This window comes from Anopheles maculipalpis, chromosome X (assembly GCF_943734695.1).
Source record: "Anopheles maculipalpis chromosome X, idAnoMacuDA_375_x, whole genome shotgun sequence".
Taxonomy (NCBI): Eukaryota; Metazoa; Arthropoda; class Insecta; order Diptera; family Culicidae; genus Anopheles; species Anopheles maculipalpis.
The window spans coordinates 16,715,911-16,732,078 of record NC_064870.1 but is presented as its reverse complement, the minus strand read 5'-3'; the positions used below and the strand labels follow the sequence as shown (position 1 = coordinate 16,732,078).

The 16,168-nt window shown below is 44.5% G+C and overlaps 2 protein-coding genes and 1 pseudogene across 2 annotated transcripts; 2 read left to right on the top strand and 1 right to left on the bottom strand.

Annotated features, from left to right (window-relative positions):
* The first annotated feature begins 1,041 nt into the window (after nt 1-1,041).
* Nucleotides 1,042-4,392, top strand: LOC126563980 (bifunctional arginine demethylase and lysyl-hydroxylase PSR-like). Its single transcript, XM_050220866.1, has 4 exons — nt 1,042-1,048; nt 1,600-1,949; nt 3,517-3,861; nt 3,946-4,392. The coding sequence occupies exons 1-4, from the start codon at nt 1,042-1,044 to the stop codon at nt 4,390-4,392; spliced, it is 1,149 nt and encodes a 382-aa protein (XP_050076823.1).
* Nucleotides 4,393-5,423: 1,031 nt separating this feature from the next.
* Nucleotides 5,424-8,768, bottom strand: LOC126563971 (bifunctional arginine demethylase and lysyl-hydroxylase PSR-like). Its single transcript, XM_050220854.1, has 4 exons — nt 8,762-8,768; nt 7,861-8,210; nt 5,955-6,299; nt 5,424-5,870 (listed from the first exon to the last, which is right to left on the bottom strand). The coding sequence occupies exons 1-4, from the start codon at nt 8,766-8,768 to the stop codon at nt 5,424-5,426; spliced, it is 1,149 nt and encodes a 382-aa protein (XP_050076811.1).
* Nucleotides 8,769-13,919: 5,151 nt separating this feature from the next.
* LOC126556452 (uncharacterized) lies at nt 13,920-15,913 on the top strand (annotated as a pseudogene).
* Nucleotides 15,914-16,168: the final 255 nt, after the last annotated feature.

Sequence of the window (16,168 nt, the reverse complement as noted above, 5' to 3'; positions counted from 1 at the left end):
TCCTTTGCACTGACTGACGATGAATGCCGGCCACCTTTCGTCCACTATCACCTTGCTCACACGCAAAATCGTTCGTCGATTTCAGGATCTGGATCCGATCCTGCACAATGGCGTTTACATCACTGTATTTTTCCTTAGTGACATGCACGGAATGCTTTTCCCGTCATCAATGTTTCACGATCCAGCTTCATCAACAGCATGTTCGATAGTGTCGTGTCCCACGCTTCAACCGGTTCATTCAGCTTCACTAACCCGCTGACAAAACGAGTGAATTCGTCCACTAAGTGCTTGTCGACGCACACCGATTGTACTCCCGGAAGGTAGTGCAATTTCCGATAATATTGACGGATCAACAGACGTGAATTGTCGTACCGCTTTAGAAGTGCCGCCCACTTAACTGAATAGTTATCCGATGTTAAAGGGGTGTGCTCGAATGGTAGAGCGGCGTCACCCGTCAACGATGAAAGTAGGTATTGTAATTTGGCGATGGAGGGTAATTCTGCAGACGCGTCGATCATGGCTACGAAGCGATCTCTGAAGTAAAGCCATTTTGTATGGTCTCCATCAAACGTTGGCAGCTCGATCTTTGGTAGGCGTAGGTTCGGTGCGTTTGGTCGACCAAAAGCCAGCGTAGAGGAAGCCAACCCCGTTGTGTCGTTCAGCGTACCTTCATCCTTAAGCTGGTTCTCTCGCAGGAATGATTCCAGCTTCCGGCAACGATCCTCGATCTCACTCCTCTCCGTTAGGTACGTTTCGAAGCTTGCGTCGGTTTCATCCACCTGTTCGAGTTTTTCGATTGTGTTGAAGAACCCTGCCTTGTGCCTTTCCAAATCTTCTAAAACTTCCGGAATCTGCATTGCACAATCGGGCACAAATTCAATTTGAAACCGTTCCAGCGTCTTGAGCCCTTCCACTGCTACTCTCTTCTTGAGAGTAGAAGAATCTTGCAATGCCTTGATTTTCTTGTCCATTGTAAATTACACCTTGTAATTTCACACGAAATAAACGATCGAACGAACGCGATGGCGCGAAATTTGAAGGATGACGCGTAACAGGTCGTTGCACTTGAACGCGGGGCGAACTAGCGATGGCGCGAAGCGTCACGTAAAAACTGTACTTATCCGAAAGATCCGAAATTCACCCTTGATAGCAGGATGATGAAGAGCTTACACTTCCTTTTTCCACGAACCGGTTCGAAGGACCAAAAATGTGAGAAATATTCTCGAAAATCACTGGTAAAATTATCGCGGTAAAATTTGTTGTAAGATGAAACCCGTGCAGTCTTGGTGTCGTTCCGTTTGTAACTGTTTATTCATCTGTCCTAGTTCATTTTACATAAATAGTTCATCCGAAATTCATCCTTATTTTCCTAGGTGTCAATTCGTGTAACGTCAAGTAGTGTGTGTTTACATTATTTGTGTGTGTTCTTTCGTTATAGTTCGAAATTTTAAGTTCATGGAATATGTGTAATTAAAAACTAGCAGTAATTCTCACAATAAGATATACATCATAACCATATTTGTTTTAGTATTAGCAAACCCAACTATGTAGAACGAGCTACTAATGTGTTGTATCATTTTCTTCTTTCAACGTCCACAGAACTATCGGACAGATCAGCATGGGTTCAGCTGGGTTACCATGAAGCGTTCGAACCCTTTATGCATTTAGTGGACAATGTGGAGCGAATTCACGTCAACAAAGTTAGTCCGAAAAAAATTATCGAACGCATCTATCAACCAGTAGTCATAGAGGGTATGCAGGATAATTGGAAAGCTGGTCATAAGTGGACACTAGAGCGTCTCGCGAAGAAGTACCGCAACCAAAAGTTTAAAGGTGGGGAAGACAACGATGGGTACAATGTTAAGATGAAGATGAAGTATTACGTGGAATACATGCGTAGCACTACGGACGACAGCCCACTCTATATATTCGACAGCAGTTTTGGCGAGGTAAGTTGGAATAGGTAGATAAGTCTTAGTCCTAACCACGATAAAAGGGTTTTTTTTTGCCAAATTCAATTTGTTTACTCAACAATTGCCTTTGAGAGCTTACTTGTAGCGATCCACTACCTTTTCGTAGTCCGTTTTTAAATACAGTTTGCCATTAGCCTCAAAATAGGACTCTGTTTCAGCGATTACTTCATCGTTGAATCTCAATTTATTTCCAGCCAGCATGCTTTTATGATCTATTTAGTTATTTTTTCCATGTTGTTTCATCCATATTCACATATCGACACAAAAATAGACTTTTTTGTAGTTTGAAAGCTGAAAAACGTTGTTGTTACTGATCGATTGTGAGCTCACACAGCGTTCATTCAAGCGTATTCAATCGTAAAATACTTCGCCAATCATAAAATACTCAAGTTCGTTCGATAACGAAAGAGCTTCGTATATTTCCATTAAAATTGTTTTACGGTTATCCAAAACACCTGGTTTTACTTTTTATCATTTTTTGTAAAAAAAAAAACACTTTCGGGCGACCACTGCAATTAACGGGCAACCACTGAGGGTTTTACGCTACGGCTACTTTTAAACTCACAGAACTAATAATTAATGTTTGTGGGTGATTGTGCTGACTCCGGGTAAAACTGATCAAAGCATTGTTTTGTTTTGAACATTTGCCCATCAAAAATCACTTATGGAAAAGCCCATCAAATGCTTTTTATCCATTTTTTACACTATATCAGCAGTGGCTTCATTATTTTCGTTCATGAATAGAGGCTTTGGCTACATTCGCCTCACTACTGCATACAAGAAGTGGTTTCTACTAATACAAATTTAACGCGAATGTGCCTTATCTATTATTTGAAGCTATTGCGATTATGGCTAGTAAAAAGTTTAAAATATTGCTTAAATTTTTCTGTATAAATGACTGATCCGTAAAAATCGAAATGGTGGAAATCGTAAGTGGTCTAGTTGGCAAGTGGCTCGGTGGCTCGTGTATCCATGGCAATCGGTGAGGATGTGGCGGACGGTGATGTCAACATTACAGAAACTGCAGAGTGGAGGACTAGATTTTTCTACGAGGTAGGAGTGTGTAAGGCGGGTATGACCTATACGAAGGCGGGAAAGGACTCGTTGGATGTGGCTGGATTCGGTATCTTCCCATGAAGCGCTGTTGTGCTTGATGGGACGGAGTTTGTGGCTTAGGTCTAGGTTGTGCCATGTGATGTTCCAGTGTTGGGAGATAAGGGTGTTGGTGAGGTGGATGGCATCTCGACGTGTAAGGGTGTTGTGTAATTCAACAGGGCGGAGTCGACCATTGTTGGCAAGTTGATCGGCTTTTTCGTTAACGGGAATTACCGTGAAAATTTTCGAGGATATGGAGGTATGGAGTCCAGGAATTAAATATCCGTGTATTTGGGGGTTCCGTGGTCCAGGGCGGTCAGTAAAGATGACATTCGGTCAATTAATTTTTTTTGTGCCGCAATCTATACATCGTGACTACAATTTATCTATCCACCCGTTAAAAGTATTGTATTAAATAGATATTCATACCGTACTTCGTCTGTTGTAGCACCATCGTCGCAGCAAGTTACTAGAGGACTACAACGTACCACTCCACTTCCGTGACGATCTGTTTCAACATGCGGGAGAAGTACGGCGACCACCGTACCGATGGTTCGTGATGGGACCAGCCCAATCCGGTACCGGTATACATATCGATCCGCTTGGCACGAGTGCCTGGAATGCGCTGGTGCACGGTCATAAGCGCTGGTGTCTCTTTCCAACCCACACGCCTAAGGAGCTGCTCAAGGTAACCGGTTCGATCGGGGGAAAACAGCGAGATGAGGCAATCACCTGGTTTAGCTTGATCTACCCACGCACGAAACAACCGGACTGGCCCAACGACTGTAAGCCGGTTCGTATGCACCGTCCCCGTTTTCTTCTATGGTGTCCTTTTTTATGCTTACGTCCGTTATCCCCTCGTATCCTCCTTTTGCAGCTTGAAATTTTACAAAAACCAGGCGAAACGGTGTTTGTACCAGGCGGCTGGTGGCACGTAGTACTTATTCTGGACGATACCGTTGCCGTTACGCAAAACTTCTGCAGCCGTACCAACTTCCCGGTGGTATGGCGCAAAACAGTTCGTGGCCGGCCGAAGCTGTCGATCAAGTGGTTGAAGATGTTACAGGTGGTTGAGCCGAACCTAGCTAAGATCGCGTCCGAAACTGATATCGGACAGAGTACGGGAGTTGGGTCGGACAGCTCGAGCAACTCTAGCTCATCGTCTTCCAGCTCGAGCAACTATGACGACAGCGACTGTGAATCGAATACCGACAGTGGCCAGGAGTCACTTTCGGCGCACAAATCAAAAAAGCATAAAAAAACGAACAATGGCGGCGATAATAATAGTGTCGCCGATAGTTCGATTAACGATTTTCCACTTTAAGCTCACGTTTCGCGATCGGTTTGTTCGGGCGAATCAGTGGTTTACTATACTTATCATTATACCTTTAAACTTTTTTTCATTTGCAAAGCGCCATCTTTCTCACAGACAATCGGTCACCAAGCTCCAGCAACTAGCAGAAGGCAATGTTAGTTCGTGTTAGCAATGTACAGGCAACTCCCGCCGGCGAACAGCCTGCGGTTGTGGGTTGCAAGACCTATCGATACGTTTTGCCAGTTTGCAGTATCTTTATTTATATGCCTCAGAGCAAGAATTGAAGGAATTGGTTGGTAGAACATTCTAGAATAACTAATTCAATTATAGACTTAAACGCAATACGATGCGCACGAGCAAGCAAATGGCAAATGGATGTGATGTAACCGAACATGTATTGCGCACGCTTTGTTGCAGTGCGATCGAAGCAGAAGAAGAGGCTCGCAGGAAAAAAAATCATGTGTTCCAGCATAGAATATGAAAAATTCAGAAATTGTACAGAAAGAAGGCTGCTAGGAAACGGATAAACAGACAGACAAGAGCTGCAGCAAGCAATTCAATTCCAATCAAACATCATTATTGACTGACGAAAATGTGTGACAGATATTTAAATGTAAAAACTCTCACACAAAACATACACGTACATACGTGCACGATAAATTGCATGTAATCAACGGTATTGTGCCTTTTTATAACGAATGGGTATCCACCAACACTAAACCAAGCAAGACAGCAAACAAAAACAAATTTAAACTTAAAACAAACAAACAAGCAAAGAAAAACAAACATTCTGTTTGAAATGTCTTGTAAGATTAAGTAGTTAATATAAACAAACCCGTGCGGATGAGCCTAAGTCCATCCGAGATCAAGCGCAGCATCGTAGAATACACCATAAAACAGCAAACAAACATACATTAACATGTAGGAAAAATAGGAAGGGATTAGATTTCAAAAAATTAATTCTCATTTTACAAACGTTCAACCAAACACAAATTTTGAACCTTAGAGAGGAATTTTTGTCAAGAAGGCATGCATTGTTGTCAACGCGTATCAACTTTTGTCCGTGTGGCATCACGGACTATTATTATCGCCGCCATTGTTCGTATTTTATGCTTTTTTGATTTGTGCGCCAAAAGTGACTCCTGGCCACTGTCGGTATTCGATTCACAGTCGCTGTCGTCATAGTTGCTCGAGCTGGAAGACGATGAGCTAGAGTTGCTCGAGCTGTCCGACCCAACTCCCGTACTCTGTCCGATATCAGTTTCGGACGCGATCTTAGCTAGGTTCGGCTCAACCACCTGTAACATCTTCAACCACTTGATCGACAGCTTCGGCCGGCCACGAACTGTTTTGCGCCATACCACCGGGAAGTTGGTACGGCTGCAGAAGTTTTGCGTAACGGCAACGGTATCGTCCAGAATAAGTACTACGTGCCACCAGCCGCCTGGTACAAACACCGTTTCGCCTGGTTTTTGTAAAATTTCAAGCTGCAAAAGGAGGATACGAGGGGATAACGGACGTAAGCATAAAAAAGGACACCATAGAAGAAAACGGGGACAGTGCATACGAACCGGCTTACAGTCGTTGGGCCAGTCCGGTTGTTTCGTGCGTGGGTAGATCAAGCTAAACCAGGTGATTGCCTCATCTCGCTGTTTTCCCCCGATCGAACCGGTTACCTTGAGCAGCTCCTTAGGCGTGTGGGTTGGAAAGAGACACCAGCGCTTATGACCGTGCACCAGCGCATTCCAGGCACTCGTGCCAAGCGGATCGATATGTATACCGGTACCGGATTGGGCTGGTCCCATCACGAACCATCGGTACGGTGGTCGCCGTACTTCTCCCGCATGTTGAAACAGATCGTCACGGAAGTAGAGTGGTACGTCGTAGTCCTCTAGTAACTTGCTGCGACGATGGTGCTACAACAGACGAAGTACGGTATGAATATCTATTTAATACAATCCTTTTAACGGGTGGATAGATAAGTTGTAGTCCCGATGTATAGATTGCGGCACAAAAAAAATTAATTGACCGAATGTCATCTTTACTGACCGCCCTGGAGCACGGAACCCCCAAATACAGGGATATTTAATTCCTGGACTCCATACCGGCATCCTCGCAAATCTTCACGATAATTCACGTTAACGAAAAAGTCGATCAACTTGCCAACAATGGTCGACTCCGCCCTGATGAACTACACAACACCCTTACACATCGAGATACCATCCACCTCACCAACACCCTTATCTCCCAACACTGCAACACCACATGGCACAACCTAGACCTAAGCCACAAACTCCGTCCCATCAAGCACAACACCGCTTCATGGGAAGACACCGAATCCAGCCACATCCAACGAGTCCTTTCCCGCCTTCGTATAGGTCATACCCGCCTTACACACTCCTACCTCGTAGAAAAATCTAGTCCTCCACTCTGCAGTTTCTGTAATGTTGACATCACCGTCCGCCACATCCTCACCGATTGCCATGGATACACGAGCCACCGAGCCACTTGCCAACTAGACCACTTACGATTTCCACCATTTCGATTTTTACGGATCAGTCATTTATACAGAAAAATTTAAGCAATATTTTAAACTTTTTACTAGCCATAATCGCAATAGCTTCAAATAATAGATAAGGCACATTCGCGTTAAATTTGTATTAGTAGAAACCACTTCTTGTATGCAGTAGTGAGGCGAATGTAGCCAAAGCCTCTATTCATGAACGAAAATAATGAAGCCACTGCTGATATAGTGTAAAAAATGGATAAAAAGCATTTGATGGGCTTTTCCATAAGTGATTTTTGATGGGCAAATGTTCAAAACAAAACAATGCTTTGATCAGTTTTACCCGGAGTCAGCACAATCACCCACAAACATTAAGTATTAGTTCTGTGAGTTTAAAAGTAGCCGTAGCGCCAAACCCGCAGTGGTTGCCCGTTAATCGAAGTGGTCGCCCGAAAGTGTTTTTTTGCAAAAAATGATAAAAAGTAAAACCAGGTGTTTTGGATAACCGTAAAACAATTTTAATGGAAATATACGAAGCTCTTTCGTTATCGAACGAACTTGAGTATTTTATGATTCGCGAAGTATTTTATGATTGAATACGCGTAAAATGAACGCTGTGTAAGCTCACAATCGATCAGTAACAACAACGTTTTTCAGCTTTCAAACTACAAAAAAGTCTATTTTTGTGTCGATATGTGAATATGGATGAAACAACATGGAAAAAATAACTAAATAGATCATAAAAGCATGCTGGCTGGAAATAAATTGAGATTCAACGATGAAGTAATCGCTGAAACAGAGTCCTATTTTGAGGCTAATGGCAAACTGTATTTAAAAACGGACTACGAAAAGGTAGTGGATCGCTACAAGTAAGCTCTCAAAGGCAATTGTTGAGTAAACAAATTGAATTTGGCAAAAAAAACCCTTTTATCGTGGTTAGGACTAAGACTTATCTACCTATTCCAACTTACCTCGCCAAAACTGCTGTCGAATATATAGAGTGGGCTGTCGTCCGTAGTGCTACGCATGTATTCCACGTAATACTTCATCTTCATCTTAACATTGTACCCATCGTTGTCTTCCCCACCTTTAAACTTTTGGTTGCGGTACTTCTTCGCGAGACGCTCTAGTGTCCACTTATGACCAGCTTTCCAATTATCCTGCATACCCTCTATGACTACTGGTTGATAGATGCGTTCGATAATTTTTTTCGGACTAACTTTGTTGACGTGAATTCGCTCCACATTGTCCACTAAATGCATAAAGGGTTCGAACACTTCATGGTAACCCAGCTGAACCCATGCTGATCTGTCCGATAGTTCTGTGGACGTTGAAAGAAGAAAATGATACAACACATTAGTAGCTCGTTCTACATAGTTGGGTTTGCTAATACTAAAACAAATATGGTTATGATGTATATCTTATTGTGAGAATTACTGCTAGTTTTTAATTACACATATTCCATGAACTTAAAATTTCGAACTATAACGAAAGAACACACACAAATAATGTAAACACACACTACTTGACGTTACACGAATTGACACCTAGGAAAATAAGGATGAATTTCGGATGAACTATTTATGTAAAATGAACTAGGACAGATGAATAAACAGTTACAAACGGAACGACACCAAGACTGCACGGGTTTCATCTTACAACAAATTTTACCGCGATAATTTTACCAGTGATTTTCGAGAATATTTCTCACATTTTTGGTCCTTCGAACCGGATCGTGGAAAAAGGAAGTGTAAGCTCTTCATCATCCTGCTATCAAGGGTGAATTTCGGATCTTTCGGATAAGTACAGTTTTTACGTGACGCTTCGCGCCATCGCTAGTTCGCCCCGCGTTCAAGTGCAACGACCTGTTACGCGTCATCCTTCAAATTTCGCGCCATCGCGTTCGTTCGATCGTTTATTTCGTGTGAAATTACAAGGTGTAATTTACAATGGACAAGAAAATCAAGGCATTGCAAGATTCTTCTACTCTCAAGAAGAGAGTAGCAGTGGAAGGGCTCAAGACGCTGGAACGGTTTCAAATTGAATTTGTGCCCGATTGTGCAATGCAGATTCCGGAAGTTTTGGAAGATTTGGAAAGGCACAAGGCAGGGTTCTTCAACACAATCGAAAAACTCGAACAGTTGGATGAAACCGACGCGAGCTTCGAAACGTACCTAACGGAGAGGAGTGAGATCGAGGATCGTTGCCGGAAGCTGGTATCATTCCTGCGAGAGAACCAGCTTAAGGATGAAGGTACGCTGAACGACACAACGGGGTTGGCTTCCTCTACGCTGGCTTTTGGTCGACCAAACGCACCGAACCTACGCCTACCAAAGATCGAGCTGCCAACGTTTGATGGAGACCATACAAAATGGCTTTCCTTCAGAGATCGCTTCGTAGTCATGATCGACGCGTCTGCAGAATTACCCTCCATCGCCAAATTAAAATACCTGTTTTCATCGTTGAAGGGTGACGCCGCTCTACCATTCGAGCACACCCCTTTAACATCCGATAACTGTACCGGGCATCGGAAATGCGGTGCAGCAAGTAAAAGGTTCGATCGTCGCAACAGTTCGGTCGCAACCCTTTGCTACGGATATGGCATTCTTGGTGTTGGACAAGCCGTCAGCCAACATCCCTATTTCACCGACGGACATCTCATCATGGAAAATGCCGAATGTGGCATTAGCTGATAGCACCTTCTACATCCCTGGGCAAATCGATATCGTCATAGGAGGCGATTCTTACTGGGAGCTTCACACTGGTCACAAACGCTCTCTCGGCGTGGGAAGACCGTGGCTGGTGGAAACTCATTTCGGTTGGGTTGTTACCGGAAACATTCACCATTCATCACCTGGTCCGCGAAATCTCGCAACAAACGACATTCCATTGGAAGATACCATGCAGCGGTTCTGGCAGAATGAAACCATAGTCGATGATCTTGTGCTATCGGTTGAAGAGGATGCTTGCGAAAGACACTACGTGTCAGAAACCGTTCGCAATACATCGGGAAGGTGTGTCGTTCGTTTACCGTTTAATTCCAAGCCAAATTTCGTTTTAGGGTATTTTAAAGATACGGCAGATCGTCGACATCGTTGTATGGAACGTCGTCTGTCTGCGAACCCTAAAATGAAAGAAGAGTATGTTAAGTTCATGGAGGAGTACGAGTGTTTGGGTCACATGAAGAGGTTAACCGGTCCGGTGGACGATTCTGATCAACACTGAAAGGTAGTAGTGCCATCATGCAGTCGTGAAGGAAACGAGCACGACAACCAAGGTCTAAATCGTATTCGATGCATCGTGCAAATCTTCTTCCGGTTATTCGCTAAACGACAAGCTGCTAGTTGGGCCTCCGATCCAAGACAACCTGTTCACCATCATAGTGTGCTTCCGATCACATGCAATCGCACTTTCTGCAGATGTGGAGATAATGTACCGCCAAATTCTCCACGTCTACAGCGACGGAAGTATTCGATACCGAGCAACCCCTATAGATCCAATTCAGACCTTCCAGTTGCTAACAGTAACCTACGGCACCGCATCTGCACCTTTATGGCAACTCGAAACTTGAAACAAATAGCTCACGATCACAAAGCACAATACCCTCAAGCAGTGAGCCCAGTACTGCATGACATCTACGTGAATGATAACGTTAACGGGAACAAAAGACATCATGGATGCAGTTGAAATCCGGACACAGATTTCAGAGATGCTCAAATCAGGTGGTTTTTCGTTAAAAAAGTGGACATCAAATGTACCGAAAGCACTGAAGGACATCCCATCAGAAGATTTGACAATTCTTCCCACGCACGAATGGCAAGATCCCCAATTCTTATCTACCCTGGGGCTCGTGTGGGAACCAGCAACTGATATGCTTCGTTTTCGAATTGGGCTACCAACTGCTACGACGGTGAAGACGAAGCGGCTAACTCTATCATACATTGCCAAGATGTTCGATCCACTTGGTTTGCTTAGTCCAACCATCATCATTGCTAAGCTTTTCATGCAACAGTTGTGGTCGTTGAAGACAAACGGGAAATCGTGGGATTGGAATAGTGAGCTACCATCACATCTCAAACGGGAATGGACGGCGTTCTATTCCAAGCTTCACTCACTTCGTGAACTAAGCATCCCGCGATACACTTCGCTACGAGGAGCAACAAGCGTGCAGCTACATGAACGTCGGATGTGTCATATAGCCCAGCAGGAATCATTTTCGGATGAGCTGCGCGAGATTGGTAGAGACGTATCGCGCAACTCGAAGCTAAAGTGGCTATCACCATTCATCGATTCGTCGGGTATCCTGCATGTTGGTGGCTTGCTTCGCAACGCACAAATGACAGACTCAGCCAAACATCCTATACTGGTCTCGTCCAAACATCACTTGGCAGTATTGTTAGCAGTGTCATATCACGAGAGACACTTACACGCCGGTCCGGAATTATTGCTGTCTACACTTCGTCAGCGGTTTTGGATCATCGGTGGACGCAATTTAGCAAAGGCTGTCTTTCACCGGTGTCTTCGATGCTTCAAGGTCAAACCCGTTCTGATGCAACAATCCGTCGCTGACCTTCCTACTTCAAGGGTTTCACCAACAAGGCCTTTTGCTGTGATTGGCGTCGATTATTGTGGTCCGGTGTTCCTGAAATCAACGGTGCGCAACAGAAGTCCAACGAAAGCGTACGTTGCAATCTTTGTGTGTTTTGCAACAGAGCATTTGGTCGCGTTGGTACCCTGAATACGTACAGCAGCTACAGGCCCGCGCAAAACGTTTCACGACCCATCCGGTACCGCTAGAAATACGACAACTGGTTATCATAAGGGAAGATAACATAGCACCTACCTTATGGCCAGCCGGAAGGATAACCGGTTTACATCCCGGTAAGGATGGAGTAGTTCGAGTGGTAACGCTACGCACGGTGTCAGGGAAGCAAATTTTACGCGCAGCAAATCGTTTGGCAATCCTACCAAATCTTTTGAACAACAATTCAGATCAGGAGGTTGATAGTAGCACTGAGCAGCTTACAGCAGCAAAACCATTCAACATTGTTTACACTTAGTTGTCAGTGCAAAACACAACATACACACACATACACACATAACACTCATGCGGAACGTTAGGAGATAAGTTGCATGAAATAGCGAGAGGAGATTGCACGAAACTCAGAAATTGCATGAAATTTAAAGAAGTTCCTTCTTTGGTGGCCGGGAATGTGAGAATTACTGCTAGTTTTTAATTACACATATTCCATGAATTTAAAATTTCGAACTATAACGAAAGAACACACACACAAATAATGTAAACACACACTACTTGACGTTACACGAATTGACACCTAGGAAAATAAGGATGAATTTCGGATGAACTATTTATGTAACATGAACTAGGACAGATGAATAAACAGTTACAAACGGAACGACACCAAGACTGCACGGGTTTCATCTTACAACAAATTTTAACGCGATAATTTCACCAATGATTTTCGACAATATTTCTCACACCATCCTTTTGAGTTATGTTTCCATGTGACTGGTAAACTTTTTATGTCAATATTTTTGAAAGCTCGTGGCTTCTGTGCTCGGTACACAACTGTCTGCACAACTGAATCTTTTGCTGCCTTATACCCTGGCATAGAATCCATTTCCTTTGTAACATAGCTGCGAGATGGCATTTTTTCCAAAACAAAGCTCTTTCATCAACATTAAAAATTTGTTGGGGAAGGTAATTTTGTTCTTGAATTGATTTTGAGAAACTCGAAACGAATATCAAAGCAGCATTTTCATCAGAACTTGCGGTTTCTCTGTGGATTTGCAAAACCATCCAACACTAGCTTTGAATGATGACTCCGCATGTTCTGCAACGTCAGTTTGTAGGTCTTGGTATAACGATATTGCTTTATCTTGGATAATTCTATAGCGTAAGGGTATTCTTTTTGATGTCATATCTTCTATCCATACCAGCAGCAATTTCTCCGTTTTCAGCATCGTTTCGTCTCGATTCTCCGTGTACACTATTTCAATTGTGGTGCAAATGCTGGTGCAAATACGTACCTTTACCAGAATGATTGCATGCACCAAAAATTAACCCACGTTATGCTATTTTCATAATACTCACAAGACACAAAATTCGCAAAAATAAATTTTAGACACCTCGCTTGCTAGACCAACATAAAATTTTTGTATCCTTACGGATTTTACCTAGCATGACAGAAAGATGTTTAAACGCATTTGTATATACAGGCAGCAGTGTACGTACCAGTTCAAATCTTAAATTCAAATTTTAATGTTTTTGGGATACGATTTTTTATTTTTCTCATTTCATGGTAAAAACCAAGCAGTTTATGTTTAACCACTATCAATAAAGGATTTTCATTTTATTGTTGTGCGCAGAAACTAAGTAATTTCATAAAATAGTAATGTGAAAACGTTTATTTTCATTTTCACCACTTCAACCGGCTAATATACATTTTCCGTGTCAATCGCAACGACTTCCGTATCTATTTGGTAGAATTATGTGTCTATTTATGATGATTCGCTAGTTTTGGGGTATCTTATATCAGTGCTCGAGTATTTCATAAGCGCTTGCGATATTCGCTAAAGTTGGTCCGCCGTACGCTATCATTTGCATTGCCCTGTAAAGGCCGGCCAGGCCGTATTGCTTAGGGTGGAGAACTTAATTTGGCATAATAAACCCAACATGCTGTCAAACTTGAAAATCCGCATATCTCCGAATCCGCGTAACTCGAGTACCGAGTATTTCGGATATTGACTATATAGCCGGCCCCATTTTTCATTGTACCTTGTATATTTAAGCATTGTGAAAGGAAGCGTTCGGTAAATGTAGCTGCGTTTTCGGGGCAAATAAACGCGATCATCCCGTGGTGCGTCGTTTGTGATATCGCGCGCGCGCTGCGCTTCCTTTCTTTTCCGTTTTTGTTCGTACACCACCACCGACCGGGCAGCCATTGGTGAAACGGTATACTGTAGCATTTTTTTTGTTGGTGTTGCTGTTAATGTCCGTGATTTGCAAATGAAAATGTTTCCCGTGCCGTCATTGCACGCATGATGGCGAGCAGCGGACACGGCGGAAGCACCGATAGCAGTAACAACGATCGTAAGCGAGAGAGTGTGTTGCCGCAAGCGATCGATATCAAGAAACGCCGAATGACGACAGTATCTTCGATTCCACCACCGGTGGAAGAGGTCCTACGCGACCAGAGACCTCATCTGGCGACCATACCCGACGTACAGCAGGTGCAGCAGAATGGTGCACATGGGCTGAATCCACGGTCGATGGCAAACGCGCGTCGCCTGGGTGAAATTACCGACATGTCACGGGTAAACCACGTTTACGGTTCGTACCATGCACCCCCGCCGTTTAGATCCATTCGGCGCACATTCGCAGCAGTCAGTCCCAACAGTGTCGCCGATACGTATACCAGTAGCAGATTCAGGGGGCCAGAAACACGACCGCTGGCACGAGGCAGTGGCCGGTGTCCGCCGGATTTAATCTCGAACAGGTTCGTCCCATCGCGAACATCGTCTTTTGGTCAACGAGGTGTTGCTAGTATTTACTCGAAGCCAGTATCCACTGCCAACGGTAGCCAGTCGTCGGGAGGCAATGAGGTGAGTTCCGGTTATGTTTCGCTGCTGTCCCACGACTTTAAAAATCTGCTGCGCTCAAAGAACAGCACCACCCCGACGTCCGGGTCCGATTCCACAGCTGCCTTCGACCGAAAGTTGAACGCACAACGTGTAACCGTAAAGAAGTATGAATCGCTGATGCTAAAGTTTTTCCCCAAAATGAACGAACCGCCCAAACGGAGCGCTTACGATCGATACACGAGGAAGACGATTAATGGAGATATTTCACGACCGACGGTGCAAGAACAGTCCTCAATAGAAACGCTCGATCTAACCGACGATGACGCTAGCGACGACGATTGTGTGGAGGTGGAAGTGTCACAAACCAAAAATGGACGTTTATTTACGCCGCTCGATTCGATGCTTCCACTGGCGCGGGACAATGCGAACGACACAAAGCAATCGAAACCGAGTGCACCGGAACCGGTTAACACGGCCAAGGAGCGGATCGAAACGAAACAAGTCTGCTGGGACGATATTATCCAGGACGTAGAGCAGCGTTACCCAACCATGTTCAGCCAGCGCAAATCCCTGATCGAGCAGGAAAAGAATCGTCTCGAAAGTCTGCGCCAAACCACAAACGTGCAGGAAAATGAGGCCCGCAACAAAATGCTCGACTATGTGTGCTCCTTCTACAAGCTCGATGAGCTGAACGAACCGGACCTGAAAGAATCAACGCCCGAGCCGGAAGATGTACCGCTGCCGGAGCTAACCAAGGAACAACTCAATTTGATGCATCAGAAGTTGCGCACCGGAAACCAGGTGGTTATCGAAGAGTTTAATCTCCAGATTACCGGCAACGATCTCATGACGCTGCAGGATTTCAACTGGCTGAATGATGCGGTCATCAACTTCTACATGGAGCTGCTTCGGGATCGTAGCGAGCAAAAGCACGGCCAGGGCCTGCCGAAGGTTTACACGATGAATACGTTCTTTCTGCCGCAGCTGCTGAAAATCGGTTACTCAGGTGTACGGCGCTGGACACGCAAGGTAGACCTACTGGCAAATGATATGATTGTGGTTCCGGTACACGTCGGTGGCATTCATTGGTGTATGTCGACGATCGATCTGCGGCGGAAAACGATACACTATTACGACTCGATGGGTGCGCCCAACAATGCCGTACTGAACGCGCTGGAAGACTATTTGTGTCAGGAATCACTGGACAAGCGCAAAACGCCATTCGACAAGAGTGGCCTAACCAAGCAGAACATACGCGACTGTCCGCGCCAGAAGAATGGGAGCGATTGTGGTGTGTTCAGCTGTATGTTTGCAGAATACCTAACACGCGACCACCCGATCACGTTCGATCAGTCGAACATGAAGTACTTCCGGAGGAAGATGACGGTGGAAATAATGTCGGGGAAGTTGCTGACGTAATTGATTCCGTCCTAGTCATTGCTACTTACCGCCGATACTCGTCGTTAATATTCGTTGCTACCGAGCACCAATTCGGTAGGTAGGGTGTCGTCAAAAGATGCACCTGCTTGGCGATTGGGTGATTGCTCCAACCGTCCGTTGCCCAGTAAAATACGGTATGCATGGCTTGGAGCAGCAATGTACCGGATCCGGAACAGAACCCGTTCCAGATCGATTCTGCGTACGAACTCCGCCTTGCGAACTCGTCCGGCTGCA